The sequence below is a fragment of the Scaptodrosophila lebanonensis genome, unplaced genomic scaffold, assembly GCF_003285725.1.
Source record: "Scaptodrosophila lebanonensis strain 11010-0011.00,11010-0021.00 unplaced genomic scaffold, SlebRS2 tig00000080-arrow-pilon, whole genome shotgun sequence".
Taxonomy (NCBI): Eukaryota; Metazoa; Arthropoda; class Insecta; order Diptera; family Drosophilidae; genus Scaptodrosophila; species Scaptodrosophila lebanonensis.
The window spans coordinates 4136292-4154535 of record NW_022060561.1 but is presented as its reverse complement, the minus strand read 5'-3'; the positions used below and the strand labels follow the sequence as shown (position 1 = coordinate 4154535).

The window sequence follows — 18244 nt, the reverse complement described above, 5'->3', positions numbered from 1 at the left end:
TAAAACCAAAGGCAGCTGCGGCTTTCAAAATTTAAATAAAATCGCCTGCATTTGCTAAAATCCAAAATCTGAGGTACCAGGCGAACAGAAATTAGCAGCAAGATAATTGCTTTTAATTTCAAACCGATTCGGCAGCTGGGTTTCAAACCAATTTGGCAGCCGGGCTTCAAACCAATTTGGCAGCTGGGTTTCAAACCAATTTGACAGTTTTAATTAGAAAATAAATTCTGCCCCTGTATGGTATGCTACACTTTTTAAATATGTAAATTGGGTTTGAAACCCGGCTTGAAACCAATTAATTATTAAATAAATGAGTAAATTAGTTGCAGCGGTGCAACTAGATTCAAATAAATGCAAATTCCGGTGATTTATGTTTATTTGCGGATAAAATCCTACTTCCTGCAGCAAATAAATAAGGAAAATAAAAACGCTAGTTGTATTTTAAAAGTTGTTATATTTGAAATAAATCTGTATAAAATAATTGCCTTAAACCCTCTTCCCATTAAAGATACAAAGGACCTGCTCATGGTCAGCCAGGCCAAGCATACAACATTTCGTCTTGCAGAACCAGCTGTTGGATCAGTTGAACAGCTAGCGTTCGTTTCTTGTTTTTGTTGTTTCCCTTTCCAAGCCCTCAAAAACACCACAGGTCAGGACAGTTTTTAAAATAAAATAATATACAATTAGATGAAAATTAAAATAATAATAAAGAAAGGCTGTTCCTTAACATCATCAAATCAAGATGAAAATAGAATAAGGAATCTTTGACCTGCAAAAGATGCATATACTTAGAAATACTGCAGATTAAGCTAAATGTTAAATATAAATAAAATATATATTTTGAAACCAAATTATTTAAGCTACCGCGATTCTTAAATATATAAATATAAATAAAATATATATTTTGAAACCAAATTATTTAAGCTACCGCGATTCTTAAAGGGCCGATTTAAATATTGCATGAAACCAAGCATTTGAACAGATTGAAATGAAGTTAAAAAAAAAACATCAGAAGTACAAGTAAAATAAAAACAAATCGAATCTTACCGGACAAAGCCTTAGACAATAATAAGCTCTACCTCTGTTTTTGTACGAACTTGACATTTTTAATTTGACAGTGGCAACCAGTGTTGCCAGGAGCAGCTTTGACCAAAATAGTTAGTGTAGCGAGAAAGATCAGAGTTGGGAGGTGGTATGTTTTTGGAAGGCATGCTACGATTTGAATATCTACATTTTATCTCCGATATCTGCGAAAAGATAAAAAGATCATTAGTATTGAGGATTACAAATTACAAACAAATTAGAATTAAATTTAAAATCATTGCCGTGAAGTTGATATTTAAAACAAAGGCCATGTAGTTTTTGTGTTTTTTACACGAATTTAAGAAACAATTTGTTTTATTATAATTATTTCAATAAAACATAATACATGTTTTTGTTTTTTTCTTTCATTATACGCTTAATCGTCACCTTAGCTTAGCGGCTTAATAATGTTACATATTCATAATCATTCCTTTTGTTTTTGTGTTGCTGTTGTTATTATTATAATTTATCAATCATTGTTTACTGCAGTTCTCTTAAAACTTATTTACACGAAAAAAACTTTAAACTTAACACAAATTTGATTTATTATTCATAAAAGTGTGTGTGTGGGGACCTGTCTCTTTTTCTAGCTCTGATATTTAGACTAACGCACTACATAATTTATTGTTGTTGGCGGTGATAAAATCGCTTATTAGAGTTATTATACAATAAACAATGCATACAAAAAATTAAAGCTACATAATTACAAAATTTAATCGTGGGCGGTCAAATGTCCAACTTAAGCTAACAACTTTCAAGGTTAATTTCATTAACAGGTCGATTGATTGGTTGATTGGTATTGGCAAAGTACGAGAACAGGATAAAACAATTATTTAGGCAGCGTTATACATAAGTAGAGAGGGGAAAATGAAATTCTAAAGCAGTACAATTTAAAAAAAATATCATGTATTTACACCTAGAGAAGGGAAGCAGTAAATAAATAGTTCCTAATCATTAGAAAATAAAAATATATATATTTTGATGGTTTCATAACAGTGGTTGCTAACTATGCACAATACAGACTGCTTCATTTTTATACACATTTGATTTTGTTTTTAATGTTTTGTATTGCTAAGTTTTTTGCTTAAATTGTTGAAAATTTTTGTAAATTGAATTTAGAAAAATTGTTAGCCATTTATGTTTTGTTACACAAATGTTGTTTGTTTGTTGTGGTTGTTGTTGAACTTAAATTAATTGCTTGTTTTTTGTTTTTGTTTTTAGATTACAGCTATTACAGTTTACTCGACGCCCAACGTTACGTCAAGTGGGTGTTACGTTGCGTGAATTGGGTTTGTTTCCTTTGCTTTTCTTCTTTTTTTTGTTTTGATTCTATATATCTATTATTTAGCTTACGTTTTTCCCTTTTACGTTGGTAATCATTAATTATGCAGCGATTGGCATTTAATTATTATTTTTTTTAACTTAATGTTAAAACTTTCTTTCCTGTTTTCGCTTATATAGGAGCATAATTTTTTCATACTGCTACGATTTAATTTACTGCGCTACATGTATGTGGGTGTGTGTCTGTGTCTTGTGTGCTCTAAAATGTTTCTATATTATTATTATTTATTTAAGTTAGGCAACGCGTCTACTTTTCCCGTTTTTTTTTTTTTGTTTTTTTGCGAAGCTTACCGAACTAAGAGACGTTGCAGAGACGTGAAATTTGATTTCCGCACTACAATAATAATTGTTAATTATATAAGTAGATAAGAATTATTATGCATAAACTTTAAATATATATCTATATATATGTGTGTGTATGTATATGCATTAAAAATATACATATATAGCGTTGCATTTTCCAACTCGGCAAGCCTAGCGTTGCGCTTTCACTTTTCCCTTTCCATTGCCACAGTCGGTGGTTCACTTGCCGCTGCTCACCACGGTGGCCACAGCCGCTCCAGATGCGACAGGCGCCACTGTTGGCGTTGGCGTTGTTATCGTCACATTGGCCAGCATATTGTCCTTTAGCTGCTCCTCGCTGCCGCTGCCAGCACTGCTGTTTGTATTGGTGGCCGTACTGTTTGTGGTCGCCGATACGGAATAGTCTAGCTTGTAGGTGGCACTGCGGGTGACATCTTCCATGGACGCCTCCTGGCAGTCGCGCCCAAGATGCGTCAGGGAGCCACAGTTGTAGCAGGAAATGGTTTTCTGGGAAGCTGTTGCCACACCTGTAACGGGACACACACCTAACGTCGTCGCCTGGGGCTGCGTTTGGGGTGTGGGCGGCGGTTGCGTCTGCGTTTGTACGGCCGCATTATTGCTGACGGCCGACTGACGCAACTGGGTGGCTGTTACCGTGGGAGCAGGCCCTGGTCCTGGAACGGGCACAGGCGCAGAAGGGGGCGCAGCAGGCACGGATAAATACGGATACGGCAGACTTGCGTGAAAGCCCTGATGATAGATAAGCTCTCCATTGTGGGGTGTCAGCACGGGAAAGGGAAACGTCTGAGGCTGTGCCGTGTGTGGCGCTGCCTGCATCAGCGTCTGTGGGGACGGCGGCGGTCCGCGTGACGTGGGGGCCGCATGAAACGTATATGTCGAATAAGGAGCGCGCGGCGGCGGCTGCTGTTGCAACAACAAAGGCGTTGTAGGCGTGCTCGTCGGCGAGGGACTGATCAGCAACGTTTGCTGTGCATTTCCACTGCTATTTGACTGCGCGTCGCTCACCACGCTGGCCGTGTTCGTCGTATATATTTTCTGATAGCTCTTCTCTATGCCATTCCGACCATTCAGGCTCAGCTGTAAGTTGAGCTGCTGCTGTTGTTGTTGTTGCTGATGCTTATAGCTGAGATGATGCTTCAGCGGCGGCGGCTGCTGTGGCTGATAAGCGGCCATGGGTAGTGGTACGCTGGGTACCATCCCCTGACTAAGCAGCGGCGTTGGCGTTTCCGGTGGCGATAAATCGCCGCAAGAGCCGTTCGAGCTGCCCGGCTCACTGCCCGTTGTGGTGGCACTCTTATTGGAATTCATATTGTGAACATCTTCGTTCAGACCCATATTTTGCATATTGTATGCAATTGAGGAATTCACATACGACCCTGTCTGTTGTTGATGTTGTTGTTGCTGCTGTTGATGGTGCTGTTGTTGGTACTGCGTCATGTAGCCACCAGATTTCATGCGTTGTCCAGGATGTTGATAGCCGTTGCGTATGATGCTTCGCAAGCTCATGTTCCCCGGATTGCCAGGGTTGTTGCCGACGCCTTCTTGGCTCTGCAAAATAATTGTACAATAAGTATGGTTGTGGAAATCTTTGATGCCTCTTTAATGCCCGGATAAAGCATAGCTATAATATATCCCTGTAGCAGAAACACAATTTATTTAGAAAGAGGGAATCGGCAGCTCTATGCCAAATCGGTCGGTTTTGTCAAATTTAGCCCCCGGCATTGCTTTAAAGCAGACAGACAGATTGTAGAGAAATGGGCGGACAGACGTGGCTATATCACTTGGTCTTCATAGCGTTTCCAGGACATACCTCATCCATGTGTTTGACATGTTGAGTGGACATAATTACATCGGCACCACTCATAGGTGGCGGCGTTGTCTCTGTCGACGGTCGACGGACATTTTTCCCACCACCTGTTAATCGCTGATGCATATTTCTATGCTGTTGCAGCGACTGTTGTTGTTGCTGCTGCAGTTGTCCGCTGCCGCGATTGGGACTCGTGGTGCGACTGCTCGATGGCGAAGACTGTTGACTCAGCATGGGTGAACTAGCCTGTGGTGGCTGTGGCGGCTGTGGTGCCACTTGGTGCTCCATTGGCGGCATTTGTCGCAAAGACCACTGCAGATGATGGCCCAACATGGCGTTTGTGTCCCCTGGAATGGTGATATTGGATTGCAGCATATGTGGACCCTCGACGCTGAGCGTTCCATCGCTGCCGGGCAGCAGCTAACAAATAAAATAGTAGTCACAGATGAGCTAGACTAAAGAAGACAATTATCTCAGATTTGAGTTTGGAAACACATATGGCAATACACGATTCACTTAGAATTAAAAAGGGTGTTAACAATTTTGTTAGCTTTTTAATTATTGAACTGATTTCAGTTCAACATCGAGATAAGATATCAGCTTTCTGAGAGTTTCCAAAAACATGTAGACTTTAGTTATTTTGTTAAAAGTTTGAAAGATGAAGAGCCAATGGGAAACTTAATACTGATCAAATTTGAATATTAAGCAACTTGTTTCCCTTTTATTACCTTGGGAATATTCTGTTGAAATATCATGGGTATGGTGGCCTGAGGCAGCACTTGTAGCATTTGTAAATGCGGTTGCTGCTGCTGTTGCGGTGCGGGCGGCTGTGCTTGCATTTGATGCAACGCGTGCTGCTGCTGCAACAACAATTCCTGTTGGGACTGCGGATGCTGTTGGTGCTGCTGCTGTTGTTGGATCTGTTGCTGCTGCTGCATTTGTTGTTGCTGCTGCTGATGATGCTGTTGCTGATGATCCATTTGTTGTGGCGGCAGGTCATCTGAAACCAGTTTATTCTCTCTAATCTTGGCCATGATATCCGTGCATTTCATATGCTGGTGAAACGAAAAGACCGGATGACTGGCAGCCATTCTGTAAACGAGCAACAACTCAAGCAGAGTCTCCCTATCATTCATGCATGTAAAATCCTGTGTGCCCCAACATTCCAGCGTGCGAAAGATCTCATTGACGCAGGTGCAGTTGCAGGCGCGTATCAGCGCCAAGTATAGCGCCATTTTGCGTCGTATTTTTTTATCCGAGGGCTCGCCCTTTTGGCAGGTCAACATATCGGCGGCCAGTTCCTGTGGATTGTTGGCGCGCAACTCCATGGCACGAAGGTCCAGTGAGTCTCGCCTTCCCAATTCCTCCAGGCAGGTTCCCAGGAAGCGCAACTCGAAGGGCAGACAATAGTCGAGCAGTGAACACATGGTATCGATGCGTTGGTAGCTCTCGAGTTTCTTAAACCACAGCAGCACGTCGTTTTTACAAATCATTTCCAATCTTGCTGCTTGCACGCGCGCATCTACCAAGTGTGATCTGTCGGTTGTCTGGCCTGTCTGCCTGTCTCTCTGTTGTTGGTGTGGTGTGGTGCGTTCCTTTTCCTTGCTTGCTCTAGTTACGTGCGTGTGGTGGGTGCAAAAACCACAACAACAACAATGGCAATAATAACTAGAATATCGATAGGAAGAGGAGCAGCTGCTGCTGCATCACAGCCGCAAACGGCGCGTTTTTCGCAGCTCGCCCGTTTTAACCACAATTGGGCAGTCAGTATGCAGCTAATTGACTTTTACACACTTTTCTGTTCGGCTGCACGTCTTATTGCAACTATTTTTTGCTGCTGCTTCTCACAAAGACGACGACAACGACAACGACGACTGCTGCCCACTACATTTGCTTGTTAAGGGGTGCTCAGGGTTCGGGGGCTGCACCACATTGGCCAGAGGCAGAGACTCGCTTGTTTACTCTACACTCGTTACCCTCAACTCGCCGCTACCTAAGTTTCTGCTGTTTGCAACTATTTTTCCCCCACACACACTCGCGCGATGAATACACAATTATGCGTTTACAAATCACTGTGTTATTATACTATTTATGATCCACTCTGCACGCAATATGCACGCTGTGTTCTCATTTAAAAAAATTACGGAGTTTTCCTTTGCGCAACGGCAATGTTGTATGTGTATATGTATGTATAACAAGCGCAAATATCGCTCATCACTATCGTGACCCATTGCAATTCTCTTCACATCCCAATCACAACGAATGCGAATGATAGTGACGAGTCATACAATCGATTTATAGCTGCTCTGATAATCCTGATATCGAAAGTTGCATTAAAAATTTCTTAATTATATCAATTTAGTTTCCTTTCACTTATTTATATAAAAAGGATTGCAAATTCATGTTTATAACACAAATTTCAAATCCAAGTGATAGTAACTAGTTATACAATCGGTATATAACTACTCTATAACCATGTATTGAAAGGTACCGAAAGCTGAATTAAATTGCATGAAACATTCATTCCAAAATAGTTCGTTATTGTTATCACTTGCCTGTAATAATTTATCAAATGGTAAGCACAGATTATTTTGTTTTAGGGGTATGTCCTTGCCCTATTCTCCAGCAGATATTTCACTAGGCCGCTAAAACAATTTGTTTTATTTGTATATTCAATTTGGCCGCCATCATAACGGAACGAGTTGGCAGTCACTTGAAATTCGAAGAAATGCAGTGCAAATCTTGGGGCGTTTATTTTGTTTTTTATTTTTCTCTATAATAATTTTGAATGAAATTGTGTGTTACACTGCTATACTTAATTATTATTGCGCTTAAAAGCCATCCTCATCGTCTTCGGCCATCTCCTTAGCCAACTCCAAATCCTGCTGCTCGCGTTCACGTCGCTCTTCTGCGCTCTCCAAATCCTTACCATAAGATTTAGGCGGATATCGCATAGCCTTTACGCTCTGGTTGTGCAGATTCAGGCAAAACGAGATGCGCTCATGAAAGGCCAACTGTGGTTCGCGAGTACTATAAATGTCTGTGCTCTCCTTGCTGCGCATATAATTTTGTGCCGGATCCAAAGTGGCCTCAATGACACCATCACGTATAGCCTTTGAAACAATGAATTCTGCATCCTCTGACGAGTCAAGCATCAAACGCTTAGCAATATCTTGGGGTGAGATGCGCGAATACGAGAGCCCAATCGAACGTATAGCCGTCTTAATGACATTGTGGCGCAAACGTATGATAAGCGTAAATGTGTGATCCAGTTGAAATTTGGGTCCGTATTGGGAGACTACATCGCCAAAACGTTTTAGATTTCCCAGCCTCACAGCCTGCGTGAGTTGGAAATAGGGTCCTAGGGACTGGCGCAACCCAGCTTGACGGAACACGACGCGCTCCGGAATATTGCCCAGCAACAGTTCTACAACAATGATGAGCTTTTGCACAGTTTGACGAAAACCAATGGCTGCATGCTGGGGCGATTTTCGCAGAGCTTGCACCAAATGCTTATGAGCGTCGCTATACTCGAGCTTGGCGGCCTTAATGCGACCCAAATAGTAGAGGAACCGCGCCCACTCATTGTTGCTTGCTGATTCTGGATACACTGATTTTTTTACCAGCTTGTCTGCCTGATCGTATAGCGAATAGTGCAAATAGTTACGCAGCAGACAATTGATAAGTACGGCCTGGCCTTCAAAGTCGTTGCGCAGTGTGGCGGTGCGTAGACGGGCGTGGAGAAATGCGCGTATGCCTTCCAGTGCATTGTTTAGTTCAGCCACGCGTGAGAAGTAGAAATACGACTTGGCGCCGATCAAGTCTAATGTGCGTCGATTCTGTATGGAGATCTTCGCCATCAGAGCATCGGCGCAAGTGCCAGCGCGTTTTAGATCATTCGCGTCTATTAACTTAACCAGCAGCAGCAGATAGAAATAGGCGTCCACCTCAGCAATGGGAGCCTTTGTAGCGGCCAACTTCTTAGTTACATCCGGCAATTCCGTGGCATCTTTTTCTAGTACGGGCATCAACGCAATAGCCGCCTCACGATCGGCACCGGTTGGATAAATGCTTTGAGCGAGATTTCTGAAAACCACAGCGTCTAGCTTACGACGTGTGTTGGGCAAATTGCGCAGCACACGCAAAATAAAGCTGCCATAACATTCACGGAAAAAGCAATTATTATGCGTATTTACAAGCCCTTGACAATAACTTACCGCGACTCCTTCGAGGCAACAGACTTCTCAATCTGGCGAATTTGTTCACGTATCTCTTGAACAGCGGCAATATCTTGATTTTTCTTCTCGTCCGCTAGCGTCTCGGGTGATGGATCGACATCCATTTCCACATCGTGCGCAATTGGATCAGCTGCATTTGTCATTTTGAACTACTTTTAATTTGTTAAATCCGCTAGTTTTGCTTATTTTCCTTGTTTTATTTGAGCTACTTCCAGTACAGAAATCAAAATTGTCGAGTAATGCAAATGTCTGCTTCTTCTTTATGCTTATCGCAATGACAAGCAGTGTTGTACAATACTTAGCTATGCTGTATCCCCCTAGGCAACACTACATACATTAGCATAGGCAATAATCATATGGAGGAAGCTTTAAATAACACTTTATAGCAATAAGTTACGTGATTTTGAATTAAAGTTAACACAAGCCACAGAGAACCGTACTGCCCGGTAGAAATATGCTGCGCTATCGCCATATACATCTGGCGCGCTTACTGCAACCAGTGTCTGTTCGAATTTTATCCCCTGCTGCCTACTCATCGGAAACCGGCAACGATGATCCGGAGGATAAACATCCAATTAGACGCACACTTCGCCTACTTGGCAACGATATGCGCAAAGTTAGGGACTTCTTTATGCCCAAGATCAACAGAACTGAAGATAAAACGGATCGCCGACCAATGCAGAGTAAATTTCAATTTAAAGGCGATCAGGGCCAGCCGGAAGAGTTCCAGACGCACTGTGATATTTTGGTTATCGGAGGTGGTGGCATTGGAAGCTCTATTGCGTATTGGCTAAAGGAAAAGGCACGGGATGGACTCAATGTCGTCGTAGTTGAAAAGGACGATACTGTAAGCATGTTGTTTCACAAATGCGCTCTTCACCTTATTCTCAAAATTTATTTCAGTATTCCAATTCCGCCACTCGCTTGTCCATTGGTGGCTTGCATCATAAATTTTCGCTTCCCGAGAACATAGAAATGTCCCTTTTTGCTGCCGATTTTTTGCGGAATGGAAAGCAGAATTTTGGCGCTGATATACCACTTAACTACACGCCATGTGGTCATCTGAGACTAGTTAGCGAAGAGGGCGCCGAGGCACTGCAGCGCACTTGCCAGCTACAAAATGAATTGGGCGCACGCAATGAACTGTTGACACCGGCCCGCTTGGCCACCCGTTTCCCGTGGCTAAAGACCGACGGCGTTGCCCTGGCCTGTTTAGGTTTAGAAAAGGAAGGATGGTTTGATCCATGGGCTCTGCTATTGGGTTACAGACGCACAGCTGTCCATTATGGTGCACACTTTGTGAATGGCGAGGTGGTGCGCTTTATATATAAAAATCAACCGGATGTTACAATTGTGGGCGACGAAGCTTCCAATGAGGGGCAGTATAGTAGCCTTGACAAGGTCGTTGTTCAGCTACAGGATGGCACACAACGATCTATTAAGTTTGCTTTGTGTGTAATAGCAGCGGGCGCCAGCTCAGGGAATGTAGCCCAATTAGCGCGAATAGGACGAGGTCCTAACATTTTACAAGTGCCACTACCTGTGGTGCCGCGAGAGCGTTGCCTTTATGCTATCACCACAGACGCACAAAATGCGCCTGGTATTTCAACGCCACTCACAATTGACCATAATGGCGTGTTCTTTAGATCCGATGGCCTGGGTGGCAACTACATTTGTGGACACTTTGGCAATATTGAAGATAGTTCAGAGAATCCTGATGCACAAGCCTTCTTCGAGTCGGCGATTAGACCCACTTTGGCAAAACGCGTGCCAGCATTCGGAAGCGCCAGAATTGTCGACAAATGGTCTGGCAGTTACGACTACAATCTTTTTGACGACAACGGCATTATTGGTCCTCATCCGTATTACAATAATTTGTACATTGTAACAGGCTTTAGTGGACAAGGAATACAGCAAACGCCGGCTCTGGGACGTGCTATATCCGAACTCATAATGGACGGCAGTTTCCGCACAATTGATCTGTCTAGGCTTAGCTTTGATAGAATAATTGTGGATAGACCATTGTACGAGTTGAATAGTATTTAAAATTAAACGTGCTTTATAATTTAAGAACAAAAATGATTAATAAATTGGGCTGATTGTATCATTTGCCAATTAAATGTCATCTATATCTGGGGTGGATTTTTTAAAGATGGTTTGCAAAATAGCAATTTAAAAATTAATTAATATACGTACATGCTAATGAAGCCATGTTGATCAGAAATAGCACAGCAAAAATATTGCACGTCGCGTGTTCGCAGTTTATCTTAAATTTTTATTCTAAAAGGTTTTAAGTTTCAAACATTATTAGTTTTTATAAGTATTCAAATATGTTCTGTTTGCATCTGTTGTTGTTAAATAATGTTTATGCAAATCAAATGATCAACAGTTGCAATCTATTGGTTATTGGTATAAATTGAAGAAATCAATCCATTTGTTGCTTTTGCTCACTTGCTGCCGATTGATTAAAGATGTTGTTGTGGCTATTGTTGTAGTTGTTGTTGCTGACGATGAAGCGACGACGAACTTAGGCGCTGTAAAAAGCTACATTTGGGGGAAAGAAATCAAATCACATTATATATATTAAATATATAGATGTTAATCATCAAACAACAGCAAAGAGAAAAGGGAGGGAAAAAGAGAAATTGAAAAAGTAATTTGTTGGATTATGGAAGGTTTTTCTTTTCTTTTTTCTTTTGGTATTTCACGTTAGCGAAATATTCAAATTGAAGTCGCTGTTGAGTAGCCTTTCAGTAACTTCAAGTTGAACATTTGGACGCCAAAAGCGAAGTGAACGTATAACGTTCGAAATATAAACAGAACTAAAATTGGGTTGCTATTGGAAACCCTTAGAAACTTTGTGGTTGTTCTTGCTGTGTCGGTCTGTTAGCTCTAAGTCTTAATTTAGAGTTTGAAGTTGATTTCATTTTTTATTGGGTTGTTAATTGTTATTCCGTCGCCTAGTAACGTCGTCTGTCTCGACTACGGGAACGCCGACGTTCAGTTGATCGATTACGACGCGTGTCACGCTGTCGTTCACGTTCTTTTTCACGTTCGCGCTCCTTCTGTCGCTCCAGTTCACGATCCTTTTGCCGCTGCTTGTGCTCCTCAATGCGCTTTTGGCGGAATGCCTCCTTTTCAGCAATCTATTACGAAATAGTAAAGCATTTAACTATTTAATTATGAATGATATGACATGCGATCCTACCGCTTCCGGCGTCAATGGCAGCCAGTAGATGCATGGCGTGGCCTTGGTTTTACGAAAAAGATCATCTAATAATCTAATAGGTGGTTCATCCTTCTTCTTTAATTTGTGCGCTGCAACAAAGGAAAAATGGTAACTATATTGTTGGGTCATTTCTTTCAACAAGTTTTATTGAGTTCCACTTACCAGGTGAGCCGCTACGGCTTCGTCCATGCACATGATCGCGCTCACGAACGCCACGTTCCCGTTCCCTTTCCCGCTCCCTTTCTCGAGAGCGCTTGCGATCTTGTCCAAGACGTTCAGTACCACTGCCACGCTCCACGTCACGTGAGCGGGAACCAAGACGTTCCCTGCTGCCACGACGCCTATCGCTGCTGATTTTATCACGATCATTTGGCTCCCTTTTGCCCACATCCCATTCACGCACCGGTCGCGTTGGCTATAACCGAAAATCTTAAGTAAATTTTACTTTATTGTGCCTATAAGTCATTACCTTTTTATCGGTTGCATCCAGGCGCGACCAAGCATTGCTCGACTGCTGATTATCCCTGGTGTTTTCCTGTGCATATTTCGGCACATCATCCTGTGATGTTTGTATTGCGCGGTCCATGTCCGCGCGACTGCCAAAGTCCACATTTAAACACTTCGGATTTGATACCGGCCAGCGCACTCCATGAAGGGCATGACGTGTTTCAATGGCCTCACTACATGATAAGGATTTTGTTAATTTAAACAAAGAACAACTTAGTGGATATACTAGTTATACCCTGTACCCGAAGGGTAAAAAGGGTTTATAAGATTTGTTTTCCTTTAAGGCTTAACCGGTTCTACAGAGTTCAGGAATATTTTTTATTTTAATTTTATGTTTATTTGCCTATTTTTTTGGTCCTATTTCTCTTAAAATAAAATGATAATATAAATAATAACGGAAGAATTGTTGCATTACAATACAACAACAAATCTGTTCCCAAAATACCACTTCTAATTGACATACCTCTAACCGAGAGCTACATTTTGGTAAACAGCTAAAAAGGGGTTAAAATATAGAACATATGAAAGCACTTACTCCTCTGTGCTATACGCAACATAACATTTAGATTTGATGCGGTCTATCCAGAAGCCATTCTCCTCAACTATTTTGCCTGTACGCGCCAGCAGTCCTTTGAGCTGCAGTACCGTAAAGGGGCGGACCAGATTCGTGATATAGAGTACATGACTGGCTGTGTTGCGCGCCGGACTGGGCGAGCGTGTGACACTGGGCGCGGGAGCAATAGCGACGGATGTTTTACTGGAAGCATTTGGAGTCGCTGGCGTTGAATTGTTCGCAATCTTTTCCTTCTCCTTTTGTTGCTGATCCTCGACACCACTGTCACGCTCTTTGCGCTGTGCTTTGGACCCATCCAGCGGTGCTGTTGGTCTCACCAACTCTGGCGTCATGGAACGATCGTTCGAATCATGATCGCTGGTGACCAAACCCTCCTCCTCGGAAGATGACTCCAGCTGCACATCGCTTAGCGAGACTGGCTGCACAACATCTGCTATGATGTTCTTAAGCGAATCAGTCGATATAGCTAACACTGGCGCAGACCTTTCGTTGCCCTTCTTGGTTAACCATTTACGCTTGCGTACGGAACGCTGCGTTTGCACTGATGCGGACTCGCGCTTATCGCTAGCCAAATCGGGTACTGCTACGTCCTGCTCTTGTTGGATATCTGCTGGTGTGGTGTCCGATGTTTTACCTTCAATGCGATTCTCCTTGTGCTCGTCACTTTTGTGTGATTGGCTGTCCTTTATAAGGCTATCGTCCTGTTTCGTCTCCTTGTGTTTTTTCTTCTCCCGTTCCCCGCGGCGTTCTTCTTTGGGAGTTCCCTCATCTGTTACACCGGTGGCGGCAGCTGGTGCAGTAGCCTCTTCCCTTTCATCGACGTCCTCTGTTTGAATGTCTAATACATCAGTTGATGTTTTTAGATGTTCCTCATCCTTATTTGCCGTTAAGCTAATTGAAGGAGAAGGAATTTTTACCTCTTCCTCTACGTTCCGCTGGCCTGTCCGTTCAGCGGTCGCCATTCCTGCCTCATTAGCATCACCACCGCTGCGTTTGTCCCCCCTATGATTATCGTCGTCTCCAGAATTTTTGTCCATTTGTTCGCGTCGCCTAATCGGCTGTTGCCCATCTTCTGCCTCCCTATCCTTACCCGTCTTAATAGTTACGGCTTCGTCGCTCTTCTTCCGCACCGGCTTAGGCGGATTATCTTCACCCTCATTTTGCAGACTGTTGCTGTTAATCAGCTTGGCATCTGCATCTGCTTCAGAACCGTTCTCGGTCTCTTCGGGTATGGAGTTTATGGCGCCTTTGTCACGGTAACTGACCCCACCACTGCGTTTTTTCGGCGTCGTGCGGGTGCGGCTTTTGCGCACTGGCGATGCCGCCGTTCGTTCCTCACTCGAGCCACTCTCTCGCTCCGCATCGATTTCTTCAGGTGCTGGTGCTGCTTGCCCCAGCTCTCCTGACTCATTCTTTTCTTCCAACACTGCATCATCCTCATTCTTTTCATTTTCCGAGGCTTTCAATGATCGCCGACTTCGCCGTGCCGGCATTGGAGCAGGCGATGCCGATTTTTTTCGCTCGCTACGACGTCTCATAGCTGTAAAACCACGCACCTACAACCACACTAACACAAATGTGAGCACTCAGGCTAGGAAATAAACTTAAGAAACCTGCGTCTGCAGTTGTTAAAAGTAATGCACAGCAATTTTCACACGCGTTTTAGTTCTTTTTAGCGATGGCGTCGGCACAGTCGTTCAATATCTCGGTAAAGTTAATTAATTTTTTAAGCGAAAAAAAGCGTCAATCTCGTCAATAAAGCAGGGTTGTAATAATATGGCTGCTTGGTTGCCGCGCAAGCATCGAAAGTCTTAGTATCGATACTTACACCATTCCACTTTGCAGCACTGGCCAGCAGCTGCAGCATTTCGTAATTTCTGCACACATACGTAAAATGGCAAATAAATAAACGAATTGCTTATTTTGGCTTTCAACATGAATTTTAGAAATTTTTGCAAGGCCACACAAGCTATAGTTGTGTCGCGGTTACGCGTGGTGCGCATGCAACATGCTGGCTTAAGTGTCAACACCAATGTAGCGGTTAATTGTAACATTAACAGGAGCAACCGAAACCAATGGGGAAAACAACAGCAACAACAAAGACTCCTTTCCGTATGTCCAACACAACACCAGCAAAGACAGCACGAAAAAAGTGTTCCTGGTACAGGTTTAGTATTCACCACAGCCTTCATGTTCAATCTATTTGGACGCAGCGATGAGGAGGAAGAGGAAACGCCGGAGCAAAAATTGTATGTGTCCATTGAATTTAACTGCAAATTGTATTATCGAATTTGATTTCTTTTTTTATTAGGTTGTTAACCATAAAACGGTCGATTCTCTGCATACAGCGGGAACAGTATGATAAGGCAGAGCAAATGTTACATTTGTCACTACGCATGGCGCAGGATATGCAGAGTAAAGATGGCATCACTTACGTCTACGATTTAATGGCCAATCTGGCCATGGAGCGGGAACAGTTCAAGAAGGCCGAAAAAATATTTGCCGATGTAATGAAGCGTTTATTTGCCGATGGCCATACGGAGGAGAGTCCCAAGGTGTGTTGCAGAGCCTGAAGGCATAAATATACTAACCTTGAAGTAAATATGTATTTAGATTCTGCACATAAGCTCGAAGATAGCTCATATGTCCCAGTTGCAAGGCGACTTGGAAAAAGCGTATCAGGGCTTTACGTGGACACTGGCGCGAATTGCCGCTTTACTGGAGAAAGTGCCACACGATAAAGACGTGCAGGAGTTGTATGGATTGACAAAGAATTGGTATTGAAGGTGTTCCCGAGCTTTTTGTGTTACAAAAAAGCCGAACTTGATTCAAAATTTAAGTTACTCAATGATAATTTTTTAATTATCACCTACCTTCAGGTTCGGACAGTTACTAATGAAACAGGGACGGTACACAGAGGCAAAGAATCTTTTCAAGGAGGCCTTCGAATGTCTAATCGAAGTTTACGGCGCAGTCAACGATGCCTCTGTCACAATATTAAACAACATAAGTGTCGCATATGTTAATGTAAGCAAAACTTATAAAATATTTATGCAGCGGCCGCATTACCCAGTTGTAACTCCTAAAAGCTTGAAAACTATGCCGAAGCCAAGGAACACCTGTTGCACGCCATGGACATAGCTAAGGAATTAAAAGATGTTACACAAGAAGGCATTCTGCAAGCCAATTTGGGACTAATATACTTGCGCGAAGGCCTATTGCAACAGGCGCAGGATGCGTGTAAGCAGGCGTGGCAAATGGGAAAGAAGCATCAGAATCTGGACGCCGTGGAACAGGCCGAGTATTGTCTGAACGAGATTAAATCAAGCATGAAAGGCTAATTAAAATTCGTTTGTTGTATGTATTTAGAAACTTTTTGATATATCCAAAATTTTTTAGAGAAATATAGGGCGCAAATTGCCGAACTCAATAGCGAGTACTTTAAAGCTTACAAAAACGAAATTAATGTGTATATCTACGAAAATCTATTCAAACTTGGCTATAACAATCATCAGCGCCACTCCAGTGAGTAGTGCAAGAATTTCCTTTAACGATTGTTTCAACTTTGTTGACTCCTCCAGCAGTTCAGGCAATACGCTCACTGTGGCTATGTATATGAAGCCTCCGGCTGTAAACGGCAACACCCATGGCGCTGAGCTGTTGTCACCGCTGCCGGCACCCAACAGTGCCAAAGCAGTTCCGGCTACGGCGCCTAGCGCTGTTACCAACTGCAGTGACATAGCCTTTCGTCGCGAGCAACCCGATTTTATAAGTATGGCAAAATCGCCAATTTCGTGCGGAACTTCGTGCAGCAATATGGTAATGGTGGTCACAATACCAATGCTATTACCGGCCAAGTAGGACGCACCAATCGCTAGGCCGTCAGTAAAATTATGGGCGAAATCTGCAGCCAAATTTAAATAGCCCGAGATTTCAACCTCACCTTCATCCTCTTGCTGCTGCTGTTTTGGTTTCGACTTGGCAGGCTTTGAGGATTTGTCAGTGTCATCGCCTTTGCCAGTTTGTTTCTTTTCCGCTTTCTCCTTGGTGGGCTGTTTTGATTTAACTGGTCCATGACTGTGTCCGTGTCCGCCGCCACTGCCGCCCTTCAAAATGCGTACGATTTTCTCAACTGATAAAAATGCTATAATGCCACCCAGCACCCACAGACCAACGCTCATGTCGTGTGCGTGCTCATGTCCATGTCCATCGTGGTCTTCATGGGAATGTGAATGTCCATGGTGGTCGTGCTCATCGTGGCTATGCGGGTGCGTGGCATGCGGTATTAAGTGCAGGAATGCATCGCCCAACAGGCCGCCGGATGCGAAAGCTAGCAAGACTTTCAGGCGTGGCTTCATTGCCTCGCTATTGTCCAGCGGTATAATGTATAGAAGAACGAAGGGCGCAGCACTGATAAGCAGCGTCGAGCCAATCGAATGCAGCCAAACACTGCTCATATCTGTAATAAACGAGATTATGATACTTGATTTATATAGTTTTCGTGTTGTCGGCAACTTACCCAGCGCCGGCTTCGTTTGTCCATGGCTATGCGGTTTCTCGTGGTGATGATGATCATGATCGTGGTCATCATGATCATGATCGTGGTGATGATGATCGTGTTCGTGATGATCGTGGTCGTGATGATGATGATCGTGCTTTACCGGCGGCGCCTTCTTTGGATCAAAGTTTTCATTAGCTTCGCGCGAGTATTTAAAACTTGGATTCTGTCCCCGGCATATGGCAGGCAATGACAGCAAAATGGCACTCAGCAGTATGCCTAGCGCCAACTTTTGAAGGAGTTGGAGCCGTCTGGGCTCAAAATCCGTAAGGTTTCTGCTCATTATCAGCCTTTTCTTTTTAAGTTCTTAAGTATTGTGACGTGTGTGCTTTTCTTTTTACTGATATCGATACCTACAATTCAACACCAATCGATGCTTAGTGCTGCCAGCTCAGCTCTTTGGCCGGCAGATGCATGTATTTACTAACTGGAAGCTGCAAAATTGTAGAAAAATCATTTAAGCATGGGTTGTCTGCTTGCTACTTCATTGCAAAGAACACGTAAGCAAAAAATGCATAAACAGTGCTCAAGTATTGAACAAGTAAAATATATGTATATAGTTGCCTGTGGTCAGTTTGCAGGT

At 43.1% G+C, this 18244-nt stretch overlaps 6 protein-coding genes across 7 annotated transcripts; 2 read left to right on the top strand and 4 right to left on the bottom strand.

The window, feature by feature from the left end:
* Positions 1–1420: 1420 nt before the first annotated feature.
* Positions 1421–6745, bottom strand: LOC115625699 (probable serine/threonine-protein kinase yakA). The gene is made up of 3 exons (XM_030520840.1): positions 5284–6745; positions 4559–4975; positions 1421–4296 (listed from the first exon to the last, which is right to left on the bottom strand). The coding sequence occupies exons 1-3, from the start codon at positions 6046–6048 to the stop codon at positions 2947–2949; spliced, it is 2532 nt and encodes an 843-aa protein (XP_030376700.1). The 5' UTR covers positions 6049–6745; the 3' UTR covers positions 1421–2946.
* A 550-nt stretch (positions 6746–7295) lies between these two features.
* LOC115625700 (probable 26S proteasome non-ATPase regulatory subunit 3) lies at positions 7296–9018 on the bottom strand. The gene is made up of 2 exons (XM_030520841.1): positions 8773–9018; positions 7296–8707 (listed from the first exon to the last, which is right to left on the bottom strand). Exons 1-2 carry the CDS (start codon positions 8934–8936, stop codon positions 7387–7389), a joined length of 1485 nt encoding a protein of 494 aa, XP_030376701.1. The 5' UTR covers positions 8937–9018; the 3' UTR covers positions 7296–7386.
* Positions 9019–9161: 143 nt separating this feature from the next.
* LOC115625905 (FAD-dependent oxidoreductase domain-containing protein 1) lies at positions 9162–10913 on the top strand. Its single transcript, XM_030521135.1, has 2 exons — positions 9162–9640; positions 9697–10913. The coding sequence occupies exons 1-2, from the start codon at positions 9248–9250 to the stop codon at positions 10837–10839; spliced, it is 1536 nt and encodes a 511-aa protein (XP_030376995.1). The 5' UTR covers positions 9162–9247; the 3' UTR covers positions 10840–10913.
* A 574-nt stretch (positions 10914–11487) lies between these two features.
* LOC115625947 (apoptotic chromatin condensation inducer in the nucleus) lies at positions 11488–14835 on the bottom strand. The gene is made up of 5 exons (XM_030521183.1): positions 13065–14835; positions 12492–12702; positions 12185–12437; positions 12002–12111; positions 11488–11939 (listed from the first exon to the last, which is right to left on the bottom strand). The coding sequence occupies exons 1-5, from the start codon at positions 14639–14641 to the stop codon at positions 11754–11756; spliced, it is 2337 nt and encodes a 778-aa protein (XP_030377043.1). The 5' UTR covers positions 14642–14835; the 3' UTR covers positions 11488–11753.
* A 163-nt stretch (positions 14836–14998) lies between these two features.
* Positions 14999–16549, top strand: LOC115625852 (tetratricopeptide repeat protein 19 homolog, mitochondrial). Of its 2 annotated transcripts, XM_030521056.1 has the most exons (5): positions 14999–15352; positions 15415–15658; positions 15717–15880; positions 15983–16130; positions 16193–16549. In XM_030521056.1, exons 1-5 carry the CDS (start codon positions 15039–15041, stop codon positions 16442–16444), a joined length of 1122 nt encoding a protein of 373 aa, XP_030376916.1. In that variant the 5' UTR covers positions 14999–15038; the 3' UTR covers positions 16445–16549. The 2 variants fall into 2 exon arrangements, with proteins under 2 accessions (XP_030376916.1, XP_030376917.1); XM_030521057.1 differs by lacking the exon at positions 15717–15880 and having other exon boundaries at positions 16193–16335.
* LOC115625851 (protein catecholamines up) lies at positions 16445–17979 on the bottom strand. Its single transcript, XM_030521055.1, has 2 exons — positions 17623–17979; positions 16445–17562 (listed from the first exon to the last, which is right to left on the bottom strand). Exons 1-2 carry the CDS (start codon positions 17942–17944, stop codon positions 16589–16591), a joined length of 1296 nt encoding a protein of 431 aa, XP_030376915.1. The 5' UTR covers positions 17945–17979; the 3' UTR covers positions 16445–16588.
* Between the last annotated feature and the right edge of the window lie 265 nt (positions 17980–18244).

Bases quoted from the DNA above. Each gene is read 5' to 3' on its own strand.
- LOC115625699 (XM_030520840.1), bottom strand. From the start codon at position 6,048: ATGATTTGTAAAAACGACGTGCTGCTGTGGTTTAAGAAACTCGAGAGC. The intron at 4,976-5,283 runs GTAATAAAAGGG...TTTATTTGTTAG, and splicing joins TTCAACAGAATATTCCCAAG to CTGCTGCCCGGCAGCGATGG. The intron at 4,297-4,558 runs GTATGTCCTGGA...ATTATTTTGCAG, and splicing joins ATGTCAAACACATGGATGAG to AGCCAAGAAGGCGTCGGCAA.
- LOC115625700 (XM_030520841.1), bottom strand. From the start codon at position 8,936: ATGACAAATGCAGCTGATCCAATTGCGCACGATGTGGAAATGGATGTC. The intron at 8,708-8,772 runs GTAAGTTATTGT...ATGTTATGGCAG, and splicing joins GTTGCCTCGAAGGAGTCGCG to CTTTATTTTGCGTGTGCTGC.
- LOC115625905 (XM_030521135.1), top strand. From the start codon at position 9,248: ATGCTGCGCTATCGCCATATACATCTGGCGCGCTTACTGCAACCAGTG. The intron at 9,641-9,696 runs GTAAGCATGTTG...AATTTATTTCAG, and splicing joins TAGTTGAAAAGGACGATACT to TATTCCAATTCCGCCACTCG.
- LOC115625947 (XM_030521183.1), bottom strand. From the start codon at position 14,641: ATGAGACGTCGTAGCGAGCGAAAAAAATCGGCATCGCCTGCTCCAATG. The intron at 12,438-12,491 runs GTAATGACTTAT...TTTCGGTTATAG, and splicing joins TGGATGCAACCGATAAAAAG to CCAACGCGACCGGTGCGTGA. The intron at 12,112-12,184 runs GTAAGTGGAACT...CCTTTGTTGCAG, and splicing joins AAGCCGTAGCGGCTCACCTG to CGCACAAATTAAAGAAGAAG.
- LOC115625852 (XM_030521056.1), top strand. From the start codon at position 15,039: ATGAATTTTAGAAATTTTTGCAAGGCCACACAAGCTATAGTTGTGTCG. The intron at 15,659-15,716 runs GTGTGTTGCAGA...ATATGTATTTAG, and splicing joins ATACGGAGGAGAGTCCCAAG to ATTCTGCACATAAGCTCGAA. The intron at 16,131-16,192 runs GTAAGCAAAACT...AACTCCTAAAAG, and splicing joins TAAGTGTCGCATATGTTAAT to CTTGAAAACTATGCCGAAGC.
- LOC115625851 (XM_030521055.1), bottom strand. From the start codon at position 17,944: ATGAGCAGAAACCTTACGGATTTTGAGCCCAGACGGCTCCAACTCCTT. The intron at 17,563-17,622 runs GTAAGTTGCCGA...CGTTTATTACAG, and splicing joins ACAAACGAAGCCGGCGCTGG to ATATGAGCAGTGTTTGGCTG.